Source organism: Poecilia reticulata, chromosome 2, assembly GCF_904066995.2.
Source record: "Poecilia reticulata chromosome 2, P_reticulata-male-v2, whole genome shotgun sequence".
Taxonomy (NCBI): domain Eukaryota; kingdom Metazoa; phylum Chordata; class Actinopteri; order Cyprinodontiformes; family Poeciliidae; genus Poecilia; species Poecilia reticulata.
The window spans coordinates 22,527,660-22,540,725 of record NC_088831.1 but is presented as its reverse complement, the minus strand read 5'-3'; the positions used below and the strand labels follow the sequence as shown (position 1 = coordinate 22,540,725).

The 13,066-nt window shown below is 39.9% G+C and overlaps 1 protein-coding gene across 1 annotated transcript; it reads left to right on the top strand.

Moving 5' to 3' along the window:
* Window positions 1-4,600: 4,600 nt before the first annotated feature.
* Window positions 4,601-9,667, top strand: hpxa (hemopexin a). The gene is made up of 10 exons (XM_008432630.2): window positions 4,601-4,750; window positions 5,121-5,197; window positions 5,303-5,380; window positions 5,519-5,676; window positions 6,307-6,460; window positions 6,603-6,815; window positions 7,319-7,414; window positions 7,995-8,122; window positions 8,201-8,348; window positions 9,244-9,667. Exons 1-10 carry the CDS (start codon window positions 4,692-4,694, stop codon window positions 9,471-9,473), a joined length of 1,341 nt encoding a protein of 446 aa, XP_008430852.1. The 5' UTR covers window positions 4,601-4,691; the 3' UTR covers window positions 9,474-9,667.
* The last annotated feature ends 3,399 nt before the right edge of the window (window positions 9,668-13,066 follow it).

The following is a 13,066-nucleotide window of genomic DNA, read 5'->3' as shown; positions in this document are numbered from 1 at the left end:
TCTGACTTAGTGTAAGTGGGTTCACTCTTCACCTGACTCATCTTCCTCCCCGTTTGGACTTTGGCCCAGCATGTTGAACCCTTCATCCAAAACCCAATTCTCTGACAATACGAACTCATTTGAACCATGTCCCTGTTACATAATGTTATTGGGAACTTTGTTTTTCACCAGCAGAAAGATGCCGACGCTAACAAACACAATTTTGTCACTGATATGATTGAAAAAATCATATCAGTCTTTAAACCAAAGTGTGTTTGTGAAACTTGTGTGTCAGAGGATGACAAACATGTATGCACCATGACACTATTAGGGCTGCAAAAAACAACAACAATCAAGTTCTATTATGTAGAGCAATAAACTGGTTCAGATCAGTTTATCTCACTGCACAGGATTGGTGTAGGATTTATGCTTTGAGACTGAGATGGCCATAGAAGAATGCTGGCTTTTGTGTCCAAACGTCCAGGGAATAATTTAAGATGATACTCAAGACAAACATGAGGAAACAGACTGGTCTGGATAATGGGATTCATTTAGGTGAAGGTGAAGAGGCTGGAGGATGTTGACCAAGGAAAGTCGTGCAAAGGTGCTGGAGGTCAGCCAGGAGCTGGCAGAGTCCAACACAGACAGTTTCTAGAGATGTAATTGAAGACCAGGACCTGGAGCTTCAGAGCCAGACGAGCCCTTCTGTGGGAGGAGAAAGGGCCAATCCTTACGTCACCCAGGGGAACGCAAAGCACTGGATGGACTCTAGAGTCGAGAGCAAAGGTGTCAAACTCCAGTCCTGGAGGACCACTGCCCTGCAAAGTTTAGATGTGCCTCTGCTGCACCACACCTGAATAGAGTAATTAGGTCTGATCTACACAAGGAGGAGGTAATTAAGCCATTTCATTCCAGTGTTTTGTACCTGTGGCACATCTAAAAACTGCAGGACAGCGGTCCTTGAGAACTGGAGTTTGACACCTCTGGTCTAGAGTATCGTGTTGATGTCTGGCAATCAGTGGACCAGTCTTTGGTAGTTGCCAAAAGTACAGAACTTGGCTTCAAGAGTTGTGTCAAGAGTAAAGTTTGGTGCAGAGAGGACTATGATGTCAGGACATTTTTCATGAGTTGCTTTTGACCTCAATTCTTGAGTATGTGAAGACATTTTGGACAGTTTCTTGTAGATCTCCTGTATTTTGTGGAAACAGTTTGAGGATGGACTCTCCGTGTTTCATCAAGGCCCATAAAACCATAAATGAATAAGTTCCCTGGTATCCACAGAATCCTGACCTCAACCGGCTGTGACACATTTTTAATGAGTAACAGTGAGACAGCTAGATTGTCCAACATCAGTGCCTTATCTCACAAATACAATTTTGAAAAATGAGTCAAATATTTCACTAAACATACTTTTGAACTTTGTTTAAAAGTCAAACCTAAACCCATTTATCCATATTACATCCTCTGGATAAAGAATGGAGAGTCTCTCAAATTCATTCATGTATGAAGACACATGACCTGATCATTTTTTGCAATGCTATTTGTTTTTTTAGATCACTATAACAATTATTGTTTATTTTTTATGATTTGGGGGATTGTTTCACTTGGTTTTCTCTAAGGTTTATTCTTACAGAAGTGTTTCAGAGGTTTCTACCCTTAGATAAATTCCTCACTGTGTCTTCATAAGTCTTTTCAAATGTGAAGAAATACAAAATATAAAATGCTTTCCCAAAACAAATCTCAAACAAAAATTAAAGATTGTCTGAATCCATGAGCAGAGCAAAGAGAAAACCTTTGACATGCTGTCAAAAGTACGTGGACGACGTGACTCAGTTTTGTTTTTCCTCAGTCAAGGTTGAGGCCCCAAACATGACTGTGTGCTAATTTCTATGGGGCCCTGTTGCTCAACATTAACTCACTTTGTTTGCAAAGCTTTTGTCTACTTGAACGAGGTCACACAAAACAAGCAGCAAACCCTTTTTGTTTAATGCTAAAGAGAAGATATTAAAAACTGAAGAAGATGCAAGAAAGCCAAGTTTTTACTGAGCATAAATGTAACCAGAAGTTGAGGCTGAAGCAACTGATATGGGGGATCCAGAAAAACACTGTGAAGGGTTTAATGATGTTGTCTGAAAAATTTAGATTGCGGGTAACAGGTCGTTTGAAAGTGATCGAAAGTAATTTCTATGTTCTGCTGCTCATGCTTGTGTGGATTCTCCCAGGTTTTCCACCGTCTTCCAAAAAGCTAAAGGCATGTAAACATAACAAATTGTCTTATCACCACTCGACCCGTTGGTGGGACTGATGACCTGTCCAGTGTCCAGCGTCTAGTTGTCTCAACTTCTAGCGTATGAGAGTTCACTACTTGAGGGTTAAGTTGTCCTCTACTCAACTGACTCTGAGGTATTAGGTCCAAGTTGTACTGTTGTGTCTTCATCCAACCAACCATCTACCCCCTATGCTGACTGAAGAAGCTCATCATCATCTCCAGATTCATGGACCCTGGCATCGTCTCTAGATCCTTCATGTCCAGTGTCTCCAGTACTGGAAACACGTCTGTCCAACCTGACTCATCATCATCATCATCATCATCATCATCATCATCATCATCATCATCATCATCATCATCATCATCATCATCATCATCATCATCATCATCATCATCATCATCATCATCAGCAGCAGCAGCAGCAGCAGCAGCAGCAGCAGCAGCAGCAGCAGCAGCATTATCCATCTGCAGTGTGAAACTCCAATGTTTTCATTTTCTGCATCACCCGGAGTGTCTCTTATCGTTTTCTTTATCTTTGGCACATCCTCCACCCTAATCGTCTTCTTCTTCTTCTTCTTGCCATGATTCTGTCTGTCTCCTGCCTGCATGTGGATCCTAAACCATCTCCGTAAATCACAGTTTTATCATTCAACCCAGTGTCAACATACAGCATCATTAAACAACAGTGTCACGACACTCTGATGTTTGATTTGAAGTTCTTCAGGAAGAATTAAAAAGTAATAAAGACAATCCTACTAAAATGCATTGCAAAACTGTTTTGGAGCCAGGCACCAGACATGAACTATGAACTCTCGAGAGGCTCCTTGAGGAAATGTTGCCTTTCATTCAGTTGCCCTGGGTCAGTCCGAAAAAGCGAGGCTGCAATGTAGCGCTATCAGCCCAACACCGGCTGGCAAGGCGGGTGAAGCGTCTTGCCAAAGGACACAAATGGGCGGGTGGACCAGAAATCAAACCGGAAATCAAACCAGTGATTCACCGATTGCAGGGTGAACTCCTACATTTCCACCACTGCCCCCACATCAAGAATCTGCTTTGGAATAACTCCATAAATTGAAGCTACCTATAATCTATTGATTCATTTTACAGAGAAGATTTCTCGAATATTTTAGTATAACAATAAATATGAAGTTACTAAAGATAAACATTTTCATTTTTTATGTGGAGGACCAATCAACAGAGCAAAATTAATCCACTGATAACATATGAAGAAGTCAATACACAATTGTAAGTTAATGTTCACCGCAGCGTCATTGCACCACACTTTGTTGAGAGGTCTGTAAAGTGCAGCTATCAGCGTTTTTTATTTATCTTATGAGGACAGCTGGGTTAGTTACCTCCTGGACCAGAGTCGGACCTGTTCTGGCCAGAACTTTGGCCAGACCTCTGGAAAGTTCTAGAAGAAAAAAACATGTTTTAAGTCTTGCTTTTGTTTCATCTTACAAAAAAATCTGTCTTTCTTACTTTGCATTCAACACAAAAGAAAAAGAAGAAAATATTTTTCCAGGTCATTTTTTCTTGTTTAGGTACTGAAAGGCAAATGAAAAAAAATATTTCTCTGTTTGTTTTTTTTCTTCTCATCCAGCATGCAAGAAAAGAGAAACACATTTTAGTTTTTTTTAAAGTAAAATAATAACAGAAATACCTTTTTCTCTTGCCGTTTACTAAAGCAAGACAAAATGCTTTAAAAAAAAAAAAATTTCTTTCCCCGTGTGTTGGATGAGAAAAAGCACTTAAAAAAAGACAAAGAAAAATCTGATTTTTTTTGCCCTTCAGGATTTAAACTAAAACAAAGTACAAGACTTAAACACTTTTCTTTTCCACTCTGTTGCAGTAGAAATGAAAGAAATGTTGTTTTTTTTCTATAGTCAGAAGTACTTAATAGAAAAACACATTTGATCAAATTTGCACATTGCAACATTTTCTCCCATTGAAAGCAAAAATGCTCCACAAGTTAAAAAATAAAATAAAATCTTGACAGTATTTCAATTTAGATATTTTTTATACATTCACATGACTAAATAGGGACTAAAGAAATTGGTCAGACTCTGTGAAAATTGTTTTTTCACAGAGTCTGCATTTTATTACCCTATTGTAATAAAATGCATCTGAAAATAGAGTCGACTAAGATAAGGTTTCACATAAAATAATCATCTATTGACTGGAGTTTTGTGGTGCAAACTCTCTGAATCTCTGCAGAGGTGGGATCGAGGACTCAGGGTCACAACACCAGGGAACACAAAACGCTGTGGGCGTCTTTCACAAACCCACGGCTTCTGCACATTGTCCCTCACCGCCCCCCTCCCTTTGGCGCCTGTCGTCATGACACCCACGTGAACTTGGCTGCAATATAAGCAGATGCTGGAGCTGCAGCCGGTACCTTTTGCCCAGGTCTTCAGCCTACTGGACCAGAGGACAAGTCGTCATGAAGCTGCTGCCCCATATTCTGTTGATGTGCCTGGCTCTTGCTCTGGCATGGGCCCAGTAAGTAGCCTCGATTTTAACCTAATTAAACAATCAGGAAGTTTGGGAATGTTGAAATTTTTCTACTTTTCATGCAACTGCAAGCTCATTATGTAATCCATGTTTGACAAAAACTTGAGCTGTGCTCTGCTGTTTATGTCTCCCAAAGTCAATTTAGAAAATCAAATATTTATATATTTAAATGAATGGTAAACTTTACCTGCTATCTGTTGCATCTGTTACAATAATTAAATCAGCCTATTACTATATTTATTATTTACAGGTCCACCTTTGTCAAGTTTAAATAAAATCCTGAATGTATAATCAAACGAATATGATGGAAACAATGAGAAATTCTGAAAAGCCAAGTTTCTTTTTCGCTTTTTCACAGGGATAAACACCAAGGCCAGCATGGACGCCCAGACCAACATGTACGCCCAGGCCAACACGGAGACCAGCACCATGCAGGTGAGTTTACAAAAAGAATACTTTTTGAGAGATAAGGAAATCTGCATATCTTCAGAGCAAAATCCTCCTCCTGTCATTTTACCGTCGCATTCTCATGTCCTGCAGCTGTCCTCGACCGCTGCAAGGGCCTTGAAATGGACGCAGTCGCAGAAAACGAGGAGGGGATTCCCTACTTTTTCAAAGGTGGGTCCCGTTATAGTGAACATTTGGGGACTCTAACTCCTTTTTCCTGGTACAAAACACACAAGAAGCCTCAAAAGATATGGGAGGCAACAAGTGTGTTTATCAGTGTAAAGACTCTGTGTTTGTTTTTGCTGACAGGCGACCACTTGTTCAAGGGCTTCCATGGGAAGGCCGAGCTGTCAAACAAGTCTTTCGCTGAGTTGGACGACCACCACCATCTGGGCCATGTAGACGCTGCCTTCCGCATGCACTTTGAGGACGATCCCACACACCACAACCACATGTTCTTCTTCCTGGTACGCTCCGGCAAAAGAGCTCGAGGTTTTGTTGAGTTTGCACCAGAAACAAAAACAGAAAAGTGCAGCAAAGTATGAAGGTCTGGATTTGAATTCAGAAATAGTAATAATTTGAGGATAAAGTCATATGAAAACAATGGAGAAGTAGTGCAAAAAATATATATATTCTGACTTTGTTCTCACCTTGTTTCTACTTAGCTCTCATATTATTATGACTTCTTTTTCTTGCAGAACTTTATTTTTATATTACCACGACTTTCTTTCTCATAATACTATGACTTTATTCTAATATTATCATATTTTCATGACTTTATTCGGATATTATTTCAAATTTAGTCTTATTCAACTTTATTCTCATCGTTTTGACTTTATTGCCACAATTTGACTTCATTCTCGCAATATTATGACTTGATTTTTGTAACTTTATTTTTCCTTAGTACGGCCCAAATACTCCGTCGTACAAAATCAATTTTGTATGACCTGAGCAGACAAATTCTGAAAATGAATTGCAGAGTCTCACAGAGACACATTGTGAAGTTCCTGGAAGAGAATGTGATGATCTGTGCAGCTGAATGTGACGATCTGTGCAGCTGATCTGTGCAGCTGAATGTGATGATCTGTCTCACACAGGACAACAAGGTGTTCAGATATTTCCAGCACAAGCTGGTGGTCGGCTACCCCAAGGACATCTCCGAGGTCTTCCCTGGAATCCCGAACCACCTGGATGCGGCCGTGGAGTGCCCCAAGTCAGAGTGTGGCAAAGACTCTGTGATCTTCTTCAAGGGTTAGTTAGCGCGCACATTTGGTGGTCTAGTTCTAATCGGACAACATCTCTGATTGAGAAAAAAAAGTGTCATTTTGAGTCATTTCATATCTCCAACTTTTGCAAATTTTGTGCTTATTTGGTTTTTTCTTTTTCTCCGCAGGCGACGAGATCTTCCACTTTAACGTGAAAACCAAGGCTGTGGAGAAGAAAGAGTTTGAGTCCATGCCGAACTGCACGTCGGCCTTCCGCTTCACGGAGCACTACTACTGCTTCCACGGACACCAGTTCTCCAAGTTCGACCCGAAGACCGGCGAGGTGCACGGGAGGTACCCCAAAGAGGCCCGCGACTACTTCATGAGGTGCTCCAAGTTCAGTAAGTGGAGAACAGACGGCTGCAGGGAAATGCAAAGCTAAGTGTGAGCTGGTGACTTGAAGATGAAACTGGTAAACGTAGATCAAACATTCTGAGTAGATGTGATTTGGTAAACCTTCGTTTGGATGGCAGCAAAGTGGTTTCATTCTGATGCTTTCTACATGTTTGCATTGGAAATATGTCTGGAACACAGACTATATGCTAGCTGTATTAATAACATTAATTTGGTTTGTGGAAAATCCACAGCAACAGCCAATAAAGAGTTAAATGAGACATAAAACATGAAAAATAAAAAGTGACTTACAAGATCAGCACATCTCTTTCTTTAATAAGAAATGAGAAAAACAGAATAGGTCAAACTTGACATCTTCAATCTAGACTTCAAAATACCACAAACTGGCTCTGGCCTGGAAAGCCTTAATCAGTGCATCTGTGGTTTGAAGTAGAAGGGAAACGTGTCGGCTTTAAGTCCAGCTGTAAAAAGTGATATTTCACTTGTTCAGGGGAAAACGGCGACCACCTGGAGAGAGAGCGCTGCAGCCGCGTTCACCTGGACGCCATCACTTCTGACGATGCCGGGAACATTTACGCATTCAGAGGTGAGACATGGCGGCCAAATATTCATCCTGTCATCTGCGGTTTTAGTTTTTGCATTTCTTTTTCTTTTCCCATCACATCGATGACGGATGACTACGCTTGTTCTTTTGTCACAATTCAGGCAGAAGTCATTCAGCTCTTGATAAGGTCCAAAGGTTTAGGCACAAGAAATGTACAAATTTCCCAATTTAAGTGAAGCGATAAACACAAATCTTTACATCTTTATGTTGAAAATAAAGGATCAAGATTATTATTATTATTATTTATTGATAAGCAGAATTATAAATATGACCTACATGTGTTAAATTTCATTGTACGGCTTAAGAAAACAGCCAGAGATTGTCATGAGTGACTGTTGCTGGTGCCACAAATATAAATTAAATGTGATATTAACCTCCATGGCTGCAAAGAGAAGGATAAGTCGCATTGGTAAATGTCAAAATTGAACTGGAAGGCAGTATATATATATATATATATATATATATATATATATATATATATCAATTTTTAGATAATCTCCTTGTTTATCAGCGTTACCATTTCCAACTTCTCCAAGCGAGTCCTTTTTTTTTTTCTCCGCAGGCCACCATTTTATCCGTAAAGACAACAATGACACGCTGACCTCAAACACCACCGAGAGCGCCTTCAAGGAGCTGCACAGCGAGGTTGACGCAGTTTTCTCCTACCAGGACCATCTCTACATGATCAAGGTAACGCGACACCGCCGTGTTCAAACACGGTCATCTGGAGAACATGGAGAACTCACTTCCTCTCTTCCTCCCGTTCAGGACAACCAATTGTTCGTTTACAAAGTCGGCGAGCCTCACACCCACCTCGCCGGTTACCCCAAGCCTGTGAAAGCAGAGCTGGGCATCGAGGGCCCCATCAACGCCGCCTTCGTCTGCCAAGATCATCACATTGTTCACATCATCAAAGGTGAGACCACAATCGAAGCCGGACCGTGAGAAACGACGGCTTTAAATGTTTAATTCTGATGTGTAAAGAGGTTTCGAAACACAGAGGTGAGTTTGAATCCTCTTCCTGGGGCGTGGCTGCTTTCGCCGCTCTTTAAAATGTTTATATTTGACACTGGAGTGGAAAAGAAAAGCCCTTCACCTTCAGCTAATGTTAATAGAGCTACATCTGAAAGCATTTAAGTCTATAATTCAATAATTACAATTATGAATGTGAAAGTATTCAAATTTAAAAAATATATGCAAATAATCAATTTGACTTTTTGCTTCAAGCAATTGATTGTTTTGGAATCATCAGATAAACATTAAATTAAAAGATGATTTTTATGTAAAAATTCCATCATTTTCCAGGTATATTTTTTCAGACTTTACGTCAAATTATAAAATATTACAGTTCGTTCACCAAGTTAATACTTACTGAGGTCACATAATTATATACGCAATATGTTATTATATAAATACATTTTAAGGTGCTTTAAATATGGCAGCTGAACAACCAGAAGCAGGAAGAAAAGAAAAGGAGGAAAAAAAGAAGGCAAGAAGAAAGGAAGGATAAAAGGTTAAAGTAATGAATGAAAGAAATGAGTTTAGGACACAAGAGGAGCAGTAAGGAAAGAAGGAATGGAAAATACAAAAATGGGAGAAAAGAAGGATGTAAACTAGGAAGAGGTAAAGAAAGAAATGACAGGCAACAAGAAATACTATGTTCTACTTCCATTTTTATCAGGCACTGAAGAATACCTAATCAATTCCCAGACGTGACCAAATCTCACTGGAGTTTCACATATGAATTAACGTCTGACGTCATGTCCTGTGTTTCCCTTCCCGCTGCTGCCCCCCCCCCGCCTCCCCCGCAGGTACGGACATCTACGACGTGAACCTGAGCGTCACCCCCCGCGTCCCCACCAACAAGCGCCCCATCTCCGTCCTGAGGAAGGTGGACGCCGCCATGTGCGGCCCCGACGGAGTCAAGGTGATCCGGGGAAGCCACTTCTACCACTTCGAGAGCGTCATGCAGTTCGTCGTCGCCAGGGCTCTGCCCGAGCAGCACCGAGTGTCTCTGGAGCTGTTCGGCTGCGACCACTGAGCCGCTTTCTGGGAAAGGACTGAGCGGACGCCGCGGGGCGTCACATGCAGCGGAACATGAAAAAAACAAAACAAAACAAAAAACCATACAGGTACTTACAACATCCGGCGGGCGAGAGACGACACGGTCTTTGCACGCAACTTGCTTCCCTTCTGTGTTTTACCTCGAAAATAAACCTCGACGTTTCTTAATAAGGGCCTCTGCTTTTCATGCTTTCTGTGGTCACATTCGGACTCGGTTTGTACAGAGTTGGGATGAATACAGACATTCATAGAGGTCATAGTCTCTCCTTTAACAGGTCCTCATACTTATATTTTATATGTTTACTTGCACCCCGTTTTTGTTTTGTCTGTAATTTTCAGTTAAACTTCCCAGAAAAATGTCAACAACGTCTTTGAGAAGCAAATCTGACCAAAAAAATAAAATCTTTAGGAGTATTATCTGTAAGTCAGACCAAAATGTCACTGGTATTCTTCTATTTTACTGTTTTTATTAAGCCCGCAAATCAGGGTGTCCAACGTGTGGCCCGAGGGCCGTTTGCGGCCCTTGGAATAATTTTCTATGGCCTCTGACTGCAGTTCAAAAATGTTACAAATTTGACCCTCCAGCAAATGGAGCTAATCCAGATAAACCCTCGTTTAAGACTGTTAGAATGAGCTCTTCTTAAATATGTATTTGTACAACACAAAGTATTTTTGTCACATTTCTTTTTTTTTTTGTTTTTAATATCATCATAAAAACAAACATGCAGAAATTTCCTACTCAACAGACTTGGGCCATCATTAAGCCCAGCTAAATACAGCAGGGATTTTAGAAGAACATTCCTGTTTTGGTTGCTCGAATTACACTGAGAACAATTTTTTAGACCAACACAAAAAATAATTGACCCAAACGAAAGTGTTAATGTTACATGGAGTCAGAAGAAACACAGTGGCAAAATGAAAAACACTGCTAATGCTCAACTTGACATGAATATGGACCATTTTGATCTTGACTAAACTGCATCGGTTTGGTTCATTACTTTTGCAAACGTAAACTTCTAGAAATTTTAAGAGTAATGAGTTCACATACATTTTTTAAGTTATTTCTATCAGTTTTCATTTGGTGCCAAGAGGACTTCTTTCATTATTTGGGTAATAAACATTTTTAAAATAATCACCTCGTAAAATCGATGATTCCCAATATTAAATCAATGATTGTCTGCGGCTGTAAACTCCTAATCCCTTGCAATCCAGTTAAATGCAATGGTAAGACTCCCACCAGTAGAGGGCGTAAGAGCTCCACTTCATGAACCAGTTGATGCCAGAGAAACGTTTACATCTCCTTTTTTTGCCAGAGCTCGATTATTATTACATTCCTGCTGGGTTCCGTTTTAATTTCAAAAGTTTAATCTTTTCCATATTCACTTTTTCAAAGATCTTCTGCCTTTGTTCGTTCTCAGTCCTTTTATATTAATTTCTAAATAAAATAAAAAAATACAAACATTAGCTATGAATTTAAAGCAGACATTTCTGTAATGGACAACTTTTGAAAAATCCACAAAACTCAGGAAAGACAGAAGGAAGGAATCGAGAAAGGGAGGAAGGAAGCAACGATATGAGGGCAGAAGAAAGAAAAGAGGGACACAAAGAAGGGAATAATGTCTGAAAATCTCTCATTGCTTTAAGACTAATCCCTTAAAACTTGTTTTGTCCCCTTAACTACTTGAACCCAAACATTTGTGTCCAATATTACTTCTTGAAATCAGTAAATCTGAACGTTCACAGATAAGGATTAAAAAAAAGGTTAGAAACTGATTCTAAAAGGTGGATCAAACTTCAGATATAAGGATTTTTACAAAAGTGGATTAAGACCCTTCCTGGTGCCATTAAAAGTATAATTTTTTAGATGTTCAGTAGTTCTTTAAATCCTTCTAACTTCAAGCAAAGCCAGAGATGTGTGAGCTGGGGTGTTCGTCACTCTGCTCTAAAATGAGGCAATGGGATGATGTCAGCTTGGTGACTGAAGTCCCTGATGACAGCAGGCTTCATCGGATCACACAATCCCTCATTTCAGCGGCCCGCCGGCCCGCCCGCCGCCGTGACAACGGCAGCAGAAACAGAGCGAGCCTTCATCAGGCTTGATGTGATGTGAGACATCCACACTGCAGGGCTGCGTAACTCATCCAATTGGACCGACACTCACCGACTGACAGAGAGCGAGATACGTTAGAGGTTCAGTCGACTTGTGTTTTTGTGAATAGAAGAAAGATCTACCTGGATGTTAGCCTTGTCCGCCGTACACGATTTTGCCCAATTTCATCATTAAAACACGCTGCTGTGTTTTTGCAGCACATTTTCACAATGAGATTTACTCCATTAGGAGTGTTTCTGAGGAGAGATAAACGGTATAAAGTGACTCAGACAAATTAAATTCCAAACATTTTTACAAGTGTAATTGTAGCGGCTCTTAAATGTGTGCAAACTCCTGCTAAAACGCCACGTTTTGTGAGGAAAACAGATGAGGCCACGAGGAATCATCTGAAAGTTTGAAACCATCCTTAATGTGACTGATAAATGGAGCTATTTGTAGGGAAAACAATATTTAAAAATTAAACAGAATGAAATGTCTGCATGCATGCACTTAAACTAATGCTTGGTTGCAGCAGCTTTTATTTCAATTTCAGCTTTAAGTTTTCTTTAATGAGAGTATCAGCTGTCCTCGGGTTTTTTGTCACGTTTAGTTCAGCATTGCTATCATACCACTTTCCTCTCATTAAGTCATTATTATGTGTGAAAAGTCAAATCTTTCCACATCCTATAAGCGTTTGATTAGTTTGGGATCAGAACTGACTGAAAATGTTCATAAAATTTAAGCACCATAATTTAAAAGAACTAAAACAAACTGTTGCTTCTAAAGACAAGTAACTCCTGAGCAGAATACTGGACGTTTTCTTTGAAAGAAAAGAACGATTTTGTTCACAGCCCAAAAACCACAACTCAGCGACGGTACAGATTTGGCCTGCCAGCACGGACGGTTGAAATAAAGAAAAAAAAATGGAGGTTAAATTTTCAGTATTTCAAAAAGTTACAGACAACTTAAAGGTTATTTTAAAACATAAAATGTCTCACATGATGAAGTATTTCTTATTTATTAAATACGTTTTTGGTTAATGATGAGCAGGTGTACAAACACCCAGAGACTCACTCAGAAGCACCCATTCACTAAACTTGACTAAATAAAGTGTTTAAAAAATGTGACCCCCGTTCTGTTCTCGTAGAGAAAGGCGTAAACTGTCTAGACTAGGAATATACCCATCAGAATGCTTTGTTTCATTAAGACGTTGTGTGATCAATTTATTGCTGAGAATCTGAAAGTAAAACATTTTACAGAAACTTTGTTTCTTCATTTTAAGAAAAGACTTCCATGGCTTGTCAGTCCCTCAACCTCGGGCGTGTCAAACAGGCTGCATGTAGTCGAATTAGATTTCTGTCCCACGTAGAGCACAAAAAGAAAATTATTTTACATTTGTTCCATTTTCAGCTGGTGCGGTTCGCTTTCACACTCCACTGCGTCAAAGGATCCAAACCCTTTGAAAAACCCGTTCACCCCCC